The sequence below is a fragment of the Azolla caroliniana genome, unplaced genomic scaffold (genome assembly GCF_043228905.1).
Source record: "Azolla caroliniana isolate FFs.n. ecotype wild unplaced genomic scaffold, voAzoCaro1.0.p SCAF_12, whole genome shotgun sequence".
NCBI classification, from domain to species: Eukaryota; Viridiplantae; Streptophyta; class Polypodiopsida; order Salviniales; family Salviniaceae; genus Azolla; species Azolla caroliniana.
The window spans coordinates 9,402,778-9,418,588 of record NW_028230447.1 but is presented as its reverse complement, the minus strand read 5'-3'; the positions used below and the strand labels follow the sequence as shown (position 1 = coordinate 9,418,588).

General features: G+C 38.6%; 1 protein-coding gene across 2 annotated transcripts in view; it reads right to left on the bottom strand.

Annotated features, from left to right (window-relative positions):
* Positions 1–467: 467 nt before the first annotated feature.
* LOC147857047 (uncharacterized) overlaps positions 468–15,811 on the bottom strand; it is a 36,280-nt gene continuing 20,936 nt past the window's right edge. Inside the window, exons 22-32 of one of the 2 annotated variants that reach the window (XM_087328300.1) lie at positions 13,024–13,194; positions 12,686–12,831; positions 12,495–12,591; positions 12,343–12,396; positions 2,793–2,973; positions 2,509–2,687; positions 2,244–2,379; positions 2,021–2,090; positions 1,689–1,861; positions 876–953; positions 468–801 (exon numbers count right to left, since the gene is read on the bottom strand). In XM_087328300.1, the coding sequence (XP_087184426.1) occupies positions 716–801; positions 876–953; positions 1,689–1,861; positions 2,021–2,090; positions 2,244–2,379; positions 2,509–2,687; positions 2,793–2,973; positions 12,343–12,396; positions 12,495–12,591; positions 12,686–12,831; positions 13,024–13,194 (1,371 nt within the window). In that variant the 3' untranslated portion in view covers positions 468–715. The other variant, XM_087328301.1, reaches the window with a different exon arrangement.

Here is a 15,811-nt window from a genome sequence, read left to right as displayed (position 1 = left end):
CTAATTTCATACTCTAGCTCTCCATTTCCTCTCAATGGCTTCAAAGGTGCTCATTTGTGTTGATCTGATTTTGCTTACAATACATTTATTGTGTTTCCAAATGGGATTGGCAATTGGATTTTAGAAGGCCATGTTACTTAGAAACCTTTTGACCATAGTTTTCTTGTACAATGTGCGCTTTTATATGAGGTGGTGTTATCTTTAATAGTCAAGAGTTGGTTGACATGACTACCTCAAAGTAGAAGTATTTAGAATAAGATCTAGAACAGAAAAATATTATGGCGTATTTTAGAATAAGATCTAGGACAGAAAAATATTACTGCATATTTAGAATAAGATATAGGACAGAAAAATATTACTGCATAAAATCCATCATTGTAACCGCTATTTTTTAGTGCATGTACATAGACATTTGCTTTTTGTGCAATAAATCCATCAGTTCGATGGCAACAAAAATGCAATCCATGCACCTTTAAAGAAACTATATTTACAAATTGTCCATCTTACAATGAGGCACACCAATTTTAGAAATATTTTTTGGTACATCTGAACAATGAATCAGAGATTAGGCAATGATGATAAGGATTGTGATCACCCACAAAACATTGTGTCTGAAAAGCCAGTGCTGGCATAGCAAAGGTTGCATTATAAAGGAGAATCTCCAAGGAATCACACCTCTCTGGTTTAATTGAAATTGATTGTGAAACTCAAAAGATCATGAAGGAAAGCTAGGAAAATATCTTTCCTTTGCGTTTGAACAATCTTTCTCGAGCTGAGAAATTGTATGGTCTTGCTCTTTAGCTGTTGAAAAAGCATGCCAAAATGTAACGAATGTGTGAAAATGGTATTTATAAATATGTTACACAAATGTTTACCTTTATCATGAAGCCTTTGTTTGGACACAATGCTTCTCTGTCTTTCTTTCAAACTCTCCTCATTTTGTTTCAGTTCCACTGAATGCATTGTGTAAAAACTCAATACACAATATTACATCAATGTTGTATTTTTTGGTTGAAAACAAAATGTGTTGTTTACAATTTGGGGCATAATATTTTGTTGTTTAAAATTTGGGGCACTCTTTCCAACATCACCTACCTATAGCCAAAACAAATGGAGTAGTTATGTCAACTCACATGGACACATGCCAAGGAATACTGGATTATATATAGGACATATTCCCCAGTGCACTATCTCGCAACAACTCAAATATAGGAAGAAGTTGTTGAAGGACAACAAAGAAATAACTTTCTTTAACCTCATCACTCGTACTCATGCCACAAGTCAACAAAGGTCTAGACAAGTGGGCTCCTGACTAGGACATTGCAAAGGGGTTACAACACATCACGCAATAGTAATTTTTCATGCATGTAGACCCTGTGCCTTGTGGACACACTCACAAGAACCTGACTTCTCGCTTGGATAACAACGTAGTAGCAAAGCTCTCAGGTGGACTAACAGTAATTGTCTCAAGTTGCTTGTGTTTGCAACTCTTGGAGAATTGACCTAAGGACCTGATAGCAAGAACTGAGTCAAATAGTTTAGCCAGGAAATGACTAATCATGATTGTCCTATAGTTGTTAGGTATCATGGTTTTCTACTCTCGAAGATTGGGAGAATGGTATTTTCTATCACATTAGTAGGAAGGTAGGAAATAAGGATAAGAAAATAAACTAGCTGTTAAAACTCACTTGATTTTTCACAGAGGTTTATTTGGAAAATGTACTGCTGGTACAAAGTTGCAGCTTCTTCCTGGCTTGTTAAACTCCGTGATCGAAGCAGCTTGACTCTATTTTTCAATTGTTCAAGGTGTAATTTCTTTTCCTCTATCCTTTTATGATGCAATGCTTTCGTATGTTCCAATCTGGACACATAACAGACACGATGCAGTTGTTTCATCTTTTAATTCCCAGACTAACTCAATCCACACAAAGAAGATTCTTTATTCTATTAGAGAAATTCCGACAAAAACCAAACTTTATTTTGATTAGTTTTAGGTACTCTATGAGAAAAATAAATGTACCTGCTTTCTAAAGTAGAATTGTCGGTTGCTTTCTCCATCACCTCTCCATTCTTAATTAGATTTTGAAGGGCTGAAAAATAAATATTTTACAATTCATGTGAAACAAAGAAGTGCAAGCATGAGCTTCAAAAGTTTTAAACTACGCATTCTTTGCATTTAATTAATAATTGTGAAATATACTAATTACCTATGGAAGTTTTGGTCTTGTGGAAAAATTCAATACCTTTCGTATTCCGAAGTAATTGAATGTAACGAATCTTCTCTATCAATATTTTCTCTAATTTCTCCAACCTTTGAATATCCCACTGGATCTCATAACTCCCTCTTTTAAAGTCCTTCATTCCAATTAAAATTTTGACCTGAAAATGATTTGATGGCAAATGCTTATGGGCTCACCATCATAAGAATGTAGGATCTCTTAAAAAATTTATTTACAATCATCATAATATTAAACAATCATCTCTATTCAGAATGTAGTTAGTATTCACCTTTATGTTAGCTTCCCTTAGTATCACTTCATTGAATTCATCAATTAACCCTCTAGGTAGTAGGGCTGCATCAATATAATCCCCGTCTAAGGGTTTCAGTTCAATTTCAACTAGCCCTTGCTTAATATGAAGTGAAAGTGCAGAATTTCTCCTCTTCCTTTCCCGCATTTCTCGAAATTCTGTTACATGATACACTCATTATAATACACAAGATCTACAAACAAAAATTATCGATCACTCATTAAGATTATAAAATTGGTAACTTTTGTATTATCTATATATACCTGCTAAGCTTCTTAATGCCTTCTCTATTTTCTTCCGATTAAGATCATCTTGACCAACAAGACGATTCATATAATCATTCATTTTTGTCAGCATATCACCCATGCATTTTACTTCATCTTCTTTCAAAAATTTTCGATTCCGTACAGCCAAAAGCCTATTCCATATATCTACGTCAATTTCCTGCCAAAATAAACAAGTAAAGGATCATACAGTGCACAAATAAATTAACCATTGGGTAAAATTTTATATTGAGATACTAAAAATGCTAAATTAGTTGCATTAATACAATTAAGAATCAATGAGGGAAATGAGCACTTATTTGATTTTGATTCATATAAAACATATTCATTTTAGAATGTTTCTATGTAGTCTTTTAGAAATTTGATGTTTGGAATATTTTATGCTTGAATTTGGCAGTTGAGTTTTCGTCCAGTGTCTTTATCCTATATTACACTTGATACCATATATCTACCCATCATATCACTTAATAAGAACCACATATGTAATGTAATAAAAAACAACTACATCAAAGATCTCCTCTACTCTGGGAACTTCAGGCTTTAAATCTCTAATACCAATGCCTCTATGCCTAAAAAAACAGCTGGATTCTATCATAAAAAAGAAAAAGCATAAAAAAGAATAGAGTGATCCAAACAAAAAGAAAGAAAGAAAGAAAGAAAGATATATTAACGTCTTTTAAGAGGCCAAAATGGCCTATAAGACCGAATAAGAGATTACATCTTAAATGTTTTCTCGTCTTTGAGAACAAATCAAAATAAAGTAAATATTACACAGTAAATATCAAAGTAAATAAGATGAAAAGAAAAGAGACGAGAGAATCTGGTTTTTGGCACATGCGAGATTCTCAAGTTAGGTATATTGTAGCTTTTGTCTCCGAAAGATCTCTAACATAGGTCGATCCAAAATTGGAATGTCTCCGAAGCGAGGGAAGCACCTACGATGGCGGGAGATAATGGCTTTTATTTGTCGATGACAAGGGTGTCGAGGTCGTGGTCCATGGGGCCGGGGCCTACGTGCACGGCAAATTGCCATTGCCTGATCAATCGTAACCCCTTTGTTATGTCCTGGTCTGGATCCCATTTCTGTATCCTGGGGTTGACTTCTAGCATTAGGAGTGATGGAGCTAAAGAAAGTTGTGATTGTTCTTTGTGGATGAGCTTGTGTGGCTGTATTCTTCAACAACTTTTCCCGATGTCTCTTGAGCTCGAGCAGGAAAAGTCCTAGGCATCTTTGGTCCTCATATTCCATTACCTTGTGTAGTGGGCCAAAGCCTTGTTTAAAGAGGCAATGGTATCTCCCTCTGATTTCATAAAAGACACTACAATGACAAACATAGTGTTCTTTAGATTTCACTCCTGAATGACACAATTGGCAAATTCTCTCTTCTAGAGGTAGTCGTGTATATCTGCCCACCTCAATCTGTAGCTGATGTGATGAGGTTCTTAGCTCCCTATCACACTACGCAGCGCATAGGATAGATGTATGTCTATATAAGGTGGCCTTATGACAAATCCATCCTCCGATGTATGTAAGAAGTGTGTCTTATAGTGGGCCATCTTTGTACCAAGTGGTATTTTGGGGCTAATCCATGTTATCTTGTTTTCTAAGTTAATAATATCAATTCGGATCACTCTATTCTTTTCCACTTTGGTCATATTGAGATGGGGACAGTCCAAGCTATATTAGAACGGGGGTAGTGCATTTATACTCATGCCATGTGACTCGAACCATTGCTGCATTTCAGCATACCAACAATGAGTGTCTCCATTTTCCGCCAGTTGTCTTGATGACATAAGTGCCAACCTTGGGTACCTTCGTTTAGGGAGCTCCCAAAGACGTTGGATAAATGTCATTGATCGGAACAATGCCTTGGTTATTATAGGTGCTGCTCCCATCTCTGCCCGGATAATATCGTGGGGCACCGATGCTTTGCTCCTTATCATGCGAGCAATCATTAACACTAAAGGTCTCTCTAAATCTTTCCAATGATTTGCCTTGTTAAGACTCGGTCCCCATGTCTCTACTCCATAGAGAAGAGTTGGTGTGACAAGTGTATCAAATAACCATAGCTTAGTCCGTGGCTCTTGGAACTGCAAATGTGCACATTGTCTTTCAAGAGCACCAAGGGCTGCATATCCACGAGAAAGTCGGGCACAAGCGGCCTCCTGTAAGGAGAACCTAGGTCCTGTAAATGTTACTCCTAGGTATGTGTAGGAGCGTGTGTATTCCAACTTTTCCTCTCCCAAGAAGAATTCTGGTTCTGATCTTGTTACCCATGCTTGGGTGTTGTTAAACACCATCACTTTAGTTTTATTCATGTTGATTGACAAACCTTTGTCCGTACAAAATAGTTTTAAGGCATTTAGATGTCTTTGTAGTCCCTCCGGAGAGTCAGAAATCAGCGCAATATCATTAGTATATAGTAATATTTGTATAGCTATACCTGCTATGTGTGCTCCGGAACCACCAAATCTCTCTATGTACTGTGATACCTCATCTATATAGAGACCGAAGAGTGTGGGGGATAGTGGGCATCCTTGCTTCACGCCAATTGTGCTAGCCACCGCCTCTGACAAGCCCTTAGTAGACCGAACTTCTCCTGAAACAGATTCATAGAGTGCATAGATTCCCCATTGCATATCTATAGGAACACCAATGGCCTCTAGCGGCTGCATAAACCGAGCACGTGGCACAGTGTCAAAGGCTTTTCGAAAATCCACAAAGCAGCAATAAATCCTCTTATTGTGGGCTCTGCCCTCCTCAATAAGGGCCCGGAGGGTGAATATGTGATCCAAAGTTGTGAAACCATTCCGAAAGCTTGCCTGTCCAATTGAGCGGCAGCCATTTTGCTCTGCCCATATACTCAATTCTGATTCCAGAATCAAGCCATATAGTTTAGTCAAGTAATGGCCAATCATGATTGTCCTATAGTTGCTTGGCATCATGGGGTCTCCACTCTTGAGGATTGGCACAATGGTATGCTGAGTCCATCTAGTAGGAAAACCTTCGCACATGGTTCTATTAAAGATGTGTGCTAGCAATGGGAGCAAGGTGTCACGGGCATACGGGCATAGATAAAGTGTTCACCCACCAATCCATCATGATCTTGGGCCTTCCCAAATTGTAGCCTATCAATGGCATTTCTTACATTTTTTGGTGTAAAGAAGGTTGATTCATGTGGGCGTGAGGCATTCGTGTGGGGAAGAGGAGGTTGCCCCGGGATATCATATAAGACCTTTGCATATTCGTGCCACACCTGAGGTGAGGTCAGTTGTGTGGTGGGTTGCCTCTCATTAAACAGTTTCCATGCACTTTTACTCTCTCGTCCTAGAAACAAGCGATACAAATGATCTTCAAATTTAGCCAAATACAATCTCTTCTTCCTCCTTACGAGGTGTTGGAAGGTTGCTCTCGCTTGGTTGTGTGTATAAATGCCCCGAGTTACATCACGTCGCAAGCATCTCCTTGTATCACGACATTCATCATCATACCAACTATTTTGTATGACTCTACCGAGTTTGGGGGGTTTAGCCGTTGTGTGAGGGAAGGCTTTTGTGGCTGCTTTATGCAATGATTTGGATAAACCTTGGGTAAGTTCAAGGGGTGCGAGAGGACCCAAATCTAGCATGCCATTGTATACACCACAACTATAGACATCAATTGTCTCGCGAGTGAATAGATACCTAGCCAGCCCCCTCTCCTTAGCATATACATCCTTTGTGCATCCATCCTTTACCTCAAAGCATAGATATGCATGATCAGTTGCCAAGCCAATAGGTCTTACCGATATAGTGAACACTTTTATTTCAGGTATAAGAGATAGAGATCCCAGTAGATAATCGACTGTGCTTGCACCCCCTTTTGGGTTCCAACATGTCAAAGCATCTGATCCAAGCCATTGTGACAAGCCATTATATCACAAGTCCATGCGCGCTTCCCAAGGCTAGAAAGTGTTTTCCATATTCAGTTATAGCACTCATATCTTGATCTTTTCTCTTTAGACCAACCTCTTCCTCCATAACTTCTCCATAGACAGCCTCGTCGGTGTTAAATATAGTTGTTTGTTCATCCTTGGTTCGTGCATTAAAATCTCCTAATAGTATTATATCTCCACGCCGAAGCAAATGGAATATCTGATGCTCCAATCTTTGTTGCGAGATTCTTGGCATCTTCTTGTGGACTTCCCTTTTCGGCCCAACCAACCACTTGTACATGCAACGCACGAGCTTTCCTCTTGGCTTCTTCTTCTAAAGTAGCATTCATCATTGCCATCCTATCCAAACTAAACTTTTCTTTTTCTTTTTCTGTTTAAATCTCTAATACCAATGCCTCTATGCCTCTATGCCTAAAGAAACTGTTTGGATTCTATCATAAAAAAGAAAAAGCATATGATAAGAAACCTTGGAATAATAACCGATGGATTTGGGAAGAAGTTCATACAAAAGATCCCCCTTCGACTCATGAGAGCGAATCAAACTCCTTGTGTCTTCTCGTGGATATGAAACAAAACCGCATATATGTTGATTATGGGCTTCAATTGGAAAGAAATCTCAGATTGGAAAGAAATTTTCAAAGGGTTATTGGAACTCCTTGTGTCTTCTGGTGGATATGAAACAAAACCTCATATATGTTGATTATGGGCTTCTATTGGAAAGAAATCTCATATTGGGAAAAAACAAGTTCTTTTGGAATATATAATATTTCTCCAACAATATTCAATAGAGTTAAAATTTAATACTATTAGCCAAGTAAAACTATTTTTTCAGTACAAACATGTATTAAAGGTGACAAGGACGGTGCTGACATTACCGAACTATTGAAATTAAACAACAAAAACTCGTCTTTCTATGACTCTCCTCAAAATATTTTCTATTCTGGTTTGTTATGATCTACAGCCTGTTATATAAAAGCATTAAGCAGCAGGGCATCAGAGCCTCATAATATAATCCAATGGATAGCCCTTTCCTTGAATTCTAGCCTATTTGAGGTTGAGCATTTCTTTATTCCTTCAAGCATTTACATCGTCATTGTCATGACCTAATAAGATCTGTGTACTCAGTGAATTCCTTGTTTTATCTATTGAGGAGAGGAGAATCTATGACTGTGTTGAGAATCAAGCTCAACTTGTGTGAACGTGTGCTTATCAAGAAAAGGACGATGTGTAATAAAGTGTGTGAGCGCACTTTATTGTAATCCGTGTAGTTGTCGAGTGTTAATGTGGTCAAAGAAAATTAGATATTCTTATTACAAAATTGTACGCAAGTGGATATCTTGGTTAGATTGCACCAACACATTTAATATGGCAGTCCCTTGAGGACTTGTATATAAAACCCCCTTTGCCCATTTTGTTTTGTTGATGATCTTTAGTTAATTAATATAGCTCTCTTCAGTGCATAAGCTGTACTCAACTCTACTAGAGTTAAATTCTTTACATGGTATCAAAGCGTGAGGGTTAGAGATCCTTCACTGAGCTCTACCATTGAAACTGTGTGAGCAACTAGTGACGTTGTTTCAAACTGCCTATCGTCACTGTAGTGTTGCACGGCAAGAGGCTCAGGTTAACAAGAGCATACGAATCAAGCTAAATCAAAAAGATTAATGCATAAATGGGTAGTGCACTTCCAACAGAGAAGTTGGACAGGCACAACTACGCATCTTGGGAATATAAGATGCAACAATACTTAGTTGGGCAAGGGTATTGGAGTTATATCGAGGGAACTCAAGAAACAGCCCCCAATATTATAAATCCCAACTACCCCACATGGCAATAAGGCGCCAGTAGGGTAATGTATTGTTTGGCAACATGTGTGAGAAATCACATGTTAAGCTATATTCGAGATGCGAAAGCCCTGACAAAAGCGTGGAAAAACTTGAAGAAAATTTTCACGGCCTCAACCACAGTGAGAAAACTTCAACTCCGGCAAAAGTTGAACAATATTCGGCAAGGGGATATGGCCGTGACGGACTATACCCTCCGGATAATGACTTACGCGATTCATTTGGCTCCATCAATGTCGCAGTTGATGATGACGAGATGCTGCATATCTGCCTTGGCGGCCTCACAGAAAAATATGGCCCATTTCGAACTGCCATAACAACAAGGGAGAACCCCCCAAGCTTTTACGACTTGCAATCCATGCTAATGGTTGAGGAGAACTATACACGGTCGAAAAGCACGGCATCTGATGGGCAGATGCTATATACACATGACGCTCTCGGTCGAGGTAACGGTCATGGTCAACTTGAGGGGGCGTGTTGAGAATCAAGCTCAACTTGTGTGAACATGTGCTTATGAAGAAAAGGACGGTGTGAAAAAGTGTGTGCACACTTTATTATAATCCGTGGAGTTGAGTGTTAATGTGGTCAAAGAAAATAACATATTCTTATGACAAAATTGTACTCAAGTGGATATCTTGGTTAGATTCCACCAACGCATTTAATATGGCAGTCCCTTGAGGACTTGTATATAGAACCCCCTTTGCCCATTCTGTTTTGTTGATGATCTTTAGTTAATTAATATAGTTTTCTTCAGTGCATAAGCTGTCATCCCCCTACTGTGTATTTTCTTATTCTTTTCTTGTTATTCTCTCTGATTTCTTCTCTTGCTTATACACCAACTCTCTCACACACGCACTACGCTACTGAATACTCAACTCTACTAGAGTTAGATTCTTTACAGACTGGGTGGATGTATGGCCATTGTATTCTTACTATCACTAATCAATAATCCAATGGCTTTAGGAGCTCCCTAAATGAAGCTACTCAAGGTTGGCAATTATGTCATCAAAACTACTTGCTAAACATGAATATATTCATTGATGGTATGCTGAAACGCAACAATGGTTCGAGGCACATGGCATAAGCATAAATCACTACCCTGTTCCAATATAGCTTGGGTTCTGCCCATCTAAACATGACCGAAGTATAAAAGAATAGAATGATCCAAACAGATATTATCAACTTCGAAAATAAAATAACTTGGATCAGCCCCACATATCTTGGTAGGAAGCTGGCCGATTATTAAGACATTTTTACACAAATTGGAGGATGAAGTCATTATCCATCATCAAGCCCTCTTCTATGGACATACATTTATACCATGCGATGTGTTGTGATAGGGCAGGCTGCAAACGTTTCACATCAGTTAGAGATTGAGATAGGCAGATATGAAAGAATACCTCTAGAAGAAAGAATTTACCAATTGTATCATCAGGGATTAGAATTTGAAGAACACTATGTTTATCATTGTACGTTTATATATCCTTCTTTCTTTCCTTCTGGGACAATAAGACTATAGGACAATCATGATTGGCCATTACTTGGCTAAACTTAATGGGTCGATTCTAGAATCAGAATTGAGTATATGGATAGAGCAGAATGGCTGCTGTTCAGTCCATGATGCCAAGCAACTATAGGACAATGATGATTAGCCGTTACTTGGCTAAACTATATGGGTCGATTCTAGAATCAGAATTGAGTATATGGGCATAGCAGAATGGCTGCCGTTCAGTCCATGATGCCAAGAAACTATAGGACAATCATGATTAGCCATTACTTGGTTAAACTATATGGATCGATTCTAGAATCAGAACTGAGTATATGGGCAGAGCAGAATGGCTGCCGTTCAGTCCATGATGCCAAGCAACTATAGGAAAATCATGATTAGCCATTACTTGGCTAAACTATATGGGTCGATTCTAGAATCAGAATTGAGTATATGGGCAGAGCAGAATAGCTGCCGTTCAGTTGGACAGCCAGGCTTTTGGAAGGGGTTCACAACTTTGGATCACATATAAACCCTCCAGGCCCTTATTGAGGAGGGCAGAGCCCACAATAAGAGGATTTATTGCTGCTTTGTGGATTTCCGAAAAGCCTTTGACACTGTGCCACGTGCTCGGCTTATGCAGCGGCTAGAAGCCCTTGGTGTTCCTACATATATGCAATGGGGAATCTATGCACTCTATGAATCCGTGTCAGGAAAAGTGCGGTCTCCCAAGGGCTTGTCAAAGGCAGTGGCTAGCACAATTGGAGTGAAGCAAAAATGCCCACTATACCCTACTCTCTTCGGTCTCTATATAGATGAGGTATCACATTACATAGGGAGACTTGGGGGTTCCCTAGCACGCCTAGCAGGTATAGCTATACAAATATGACTATATGCTGATGACATTGGGAAATATCTATTGAGAAGAAGTATTTCACCTATTGGGAAACTTTGTCCATTCTTTGTTGGCACTTGAGACCAAGTATTCTATTTCTTATATGAGGGAGTTTCATCAAAAACAGTTCATATTTTTATGTGTTACCCAAGGATACCCACAAGCACTTTGGATATGTTACCTGCCAGTATATTTATTCTGGTTTGTGTGTTAAAAGACGAATTAACATTTTAAGATGAAATCCTTCGTTCAAAGTCATTTTTCTCTCTTAAAACACATTATCAATAGAGTGATCCAAACTGATATTATCAAATTGAATTATCCCCACAAAATCTCTTGTAGGCAATAATGGCCCACTATACTGCACACTTTTTACAAATGTCAGTAGATGGATTCATCAACAAGCCCTCTTATATAGACATACATCTTTCCCACGTGCTGCAAAGTGTGATAGGGCAGTTGCAGACCTTGTCGCAACAATTAGAGTTTGAGGTAGGCAGATATTCACCCACACCTCTAGAATAAAGCATTTGCCAATTTTGTCATCTGGAAGTGAAATATGAAGAGTACTATGTTTGCTACTGTACGTTTTGGAGATAAGAGGGAAATACCATTGGGTCTTTGACCAATGGCTTTGGCCCACTACCTGCAGAGTAATGGCATATAAGAACCATTGGTGCTTGGGGCTGTTCATGCTAGAACTCAAAAAACACAGGGAGATGTTGTGAAGGACAACAAAGAACAACACAAACTCATCAACAAAGAACAAATACAGCATTCCTTAGCCGTATCTCTTCTACTCAAGCTACAAATCAATAATTGAGAGTTACACAAGTGAACTCCTGAGACATTGCCAAGTACGCCCTGGTCTGGTGAACTGAAATCTCACCAACCTTGTCATTAACAGATAAAGACAATTATCTCCCACCATTGCAGATGTTTTCTTTGCTTTGGATATCTCTTTATTCTGGATTGATCTATGCCAGAGATCTTACAAAGGAAAAAATGTAGCTTCCTTTCTTTATAAAAAGACATAAATGTAGCTTCCTTTCTTTCTTATTTGGCCTCTTAAAGCATGTTAACATATCTTTCTTCCTTTCTTTCGAGGAAGACTGATGATCATCATAGACATATGTCTTCAGGAAAAATATCTATTCACGAAGTATTTGGTAGATCTATTAGCATCTCATATTCTTGGACGTGAGAGACTCAAGTGTACTTCGGTTTCACTGCCCATGAGCATATTCTTACCTTGATGACTGAGATATATCAACTATTCTTTTAGAACCTTCAGAATTACATCACCCAGTAATTCTAATTGGTTTTTCATTACATATAATAAAATAATCATGCTCTTCAATTGAAATACCTCTGGCCTTTCATTGAAAGGATCTGTCTGCCGAGGAGACTTTACTGTAGTCATCTGAACATGACATAGAATAAAGCTTATTAAATTCAATGGAAAGAGACTAATTTTGTCAACAAACCAATATTCATTCTGAGTGTTTAAAAATTACTCACAGAGTTCCTAGGAGGAGATTTAACCCGTAGTACAGATTTTCTCCTTTCTGGTGAAATTGATTGCCTAGGAGATTTTGGAGCATCTTTCGATATAATTCTACGTAGCAAGCATCAAAGCAAAAGAAAAATAAATAAGAAAATCAAATTTGTATGTCCAAAAGTAATTTCAAAAAGATGATAATGCATCTCACTTTGCAGCTTGTGGTTTTCGTTTCCTGAAATGCCTATAAAGTAAGGGTATGAGTTCAACACAATCTGAAAAGTCTTTCTTGAAATTTCTATCCAATGTTTTGTCTTCTCCTACTACAGCATCATATTTTGCTTTATATTCATCAACCTACAAGTTTTGCAGACAGTCTTGATATATCAATCAATAGCGGACTAGTTCACTTATCCTATAGGTTACAATTTACAATATCAGTTTCGTTTCATTCTTTTGGGGGAAAAATCACAGGGTTAGTGTTAAATTACTTGCTAAGCCCTCAAAAACTTTGGCTGTGACGACAAACAACTAATATGTGATTTGTACCTCTCGTTTAAATTCTGTTGCTACAGCTACAGATCGTCCCTTGACAGTCTTCAGTTGGTCAAGCTTCTTTGCAAGTTCTGCTTCCTTTTCCTCATCCAAAAACTCCTCATCTTCAATTTCCATGCTCAACCTTGTTATTGTTTCCTCTATCTGAAGGCACTTGGCCTCTTCCTGTCAAAAACCATTTAAAAATTTTGTTATACAAATAGTCATCCAAGTTTACTTTGATTATATCACATTTAAATACTAACAGATTAACAGAACCAACGGGATAATATGAAACATCCAATTTAGCTTGGGATGTATAGGAAATGCATAGCAAACTTGATGGTAGCAAAAGAAGAGGAAGGAACTAAGGTGGTGTTCACCGAAGAGGATCAAGCTCTCTTAGAAATACTTAGGAGGAAGCAAAGAGCCGCAGATGATACTTCATTCATGTCAAGAGGTAACACTGCCACCTATACTTATTCGGCCACAAGTACTAGCAACACAAATACTCTTGCCTCTGCACCAGAATGGATAATTGATTCTGGTGCATCTAGGCATGTGACGGGTAATGCTAGTGAATTCTCCTCGTATACTCACTTAGCAATGCCAGAAAGCATTCAAATTGCTGACGATACTACACAACCTGTAGTGGGTATAGGTACAGTAAAATGTACCAACTCTGTGACATTGTCTAATGTGTTGCATGCTCCTTCTTTCCCAGTAAACTTATTATCTATAAGTTCTATCATACACCAACTAAAATGTGTTGTTTCTTTTGATATTCCCAAGGTGATATTCCAGGAGAAAGGTACAGGTCGGAGACTTGGGACTGGCACATGGCACATGGCACATGGCATAGTGGACTATGGTATTTGGATCGTGAAGGGCTGGATTCAGCATTAGCATCTATGGTAGAGGGAATAGATGTAAGGGGATCTAAAATGAGTTATGAGGACTTGTTAATACTTCACCACCAACGCATGGGACATGCCTCTTATGGCATTTTGAGTCGGGTGTATCCACACCTTTTTGAAAAGGCGGATAAAACAAAACTTGTTTGTGATGCATGTGAATTTGGTAAGCTTACTAAAAGTTCATATGCTAGTTCAGGTCATAGGAGTTCCCATGCATTTGATGTAATACACTCCGATGTTTGGGGACCATGTCACACAAGTTCTATTAATGGATATCGATATTTTGTCTCTTTCATTGACTACTTCTCTCGTGTGACATGGTTATATTTTATGAGAAAAAAGAATGAAGTATTTGCTTGTTTTAAAGATTTTCATAGAGCAGTTCAAACTCAATATGGTTAAAGGATATAGTCAAGACATATGGCATTGACTATGATGAGACTTTTGCACCTGTGGCGAAGATGAGCACTGTTAGAACACTATGATGAGACAGTGAATAAGGATTGGAAATTACATCAATTAGATGTAAAAAATGCATTCCTTCATGGAGAGTTGATGGAGGAAGTGTACATGGATGTTCCCCCAGGTTTCGGTACAATTCAAACAATAGGTAAGGTTTGCAAACTTAGGAAGTCGCTTTATGGACTGAAGCAATCTCCTCGAGCCTGGTTCGACAGGTTAAGAAGGGTTATGGTGGGTATGGGATACCAACAGACGAATGCAGACCATACAGTGTTCTTTCGACAACACGAGGAGCATACTACATTGCTTGTTGTGTATGTGGATGATATAATTATCATGGGTAACGATGAAGGAGAAATTGCCCAACTGAAGATGCAATTGGGTAAAGAGTTTGAGGTGAAGGATCTAGGATTGCTACGATACTTTCTTGGAATTGAGGTAGCTCGTGGAGCAGAAGGAGTTGTTCTATTTCAGCGGAAATATGTACTAGATCTTCTCAAAGAAACTGGAATGTTGGGTTGTAGGCCTGTAGCTTCTCCAATCGACCAAAAGATCAAGCTAACTGAACTTGTGGGAGAGAAAGTTGATTGTGAAAGGTATCAAAGATTGGTAGGTCGGCTGATTTATTTGACCCACACCCGTCCAGATATCTCATTTGCAGTAAGTGTGGTAAGTCGCTACATGCATGATCCGAGGAAAGATCATATGGATGCAGTGTACCATATTCTGAGATATCTCAAAGGTGCCCCAGGGAAGGGATTAATCTTCAGAAAACATGGTCATTTTAACATTGAGGGCTATTGTGATTCTGATTGGGCCAGTTGTGCTGATGACAGGAAATCCACATCAGGATACTGCATGTTTGTTGGAGGCAATCTGGTCTCTTGGAAGAGTAAGAAACAGTCAGTAGTAGCAAGGTCAACAGCCGAAGCAGAGTATAGAGCTATTGCTATAGGAGTTGTGGAGATGTTATGGCTGCGAACCCTCCTAGTAGAACTAAAGGTGAATCAAGAAAATCAGATGATGCTGTGGTGTGACAATAAGTCAGCAATCAGCATTGCCAACAATCCGGTACAGCACGATAGAACCAAACACATTGAAATCGACAGGCTCTTTATCAAGGAAAAGCTTGATAATGGAATATTAAAATTGAGTCATGTTTCTACTGAACATCAAGTAGCAAATTGTCTTACAAAGGGACTTGGGCCAGTAAGTCTTACTAGATTGTGTGACAAGATGGGCTTAGTGGATATTTTTCGCCCATCTTGAGGGGGAGTGTTGAGAATGTTTAAAAGTTGTAACGGCTAGCCCAACGGCTAGTTAGTTTCAACAGCTAGTTAGCCCAACGGCCAGATCTTGGCCTTTATAAAGAGGGACTTTCTCCTCATGTAAATCGAAGAGATCTCTGTATTTTTCTCCCTCCT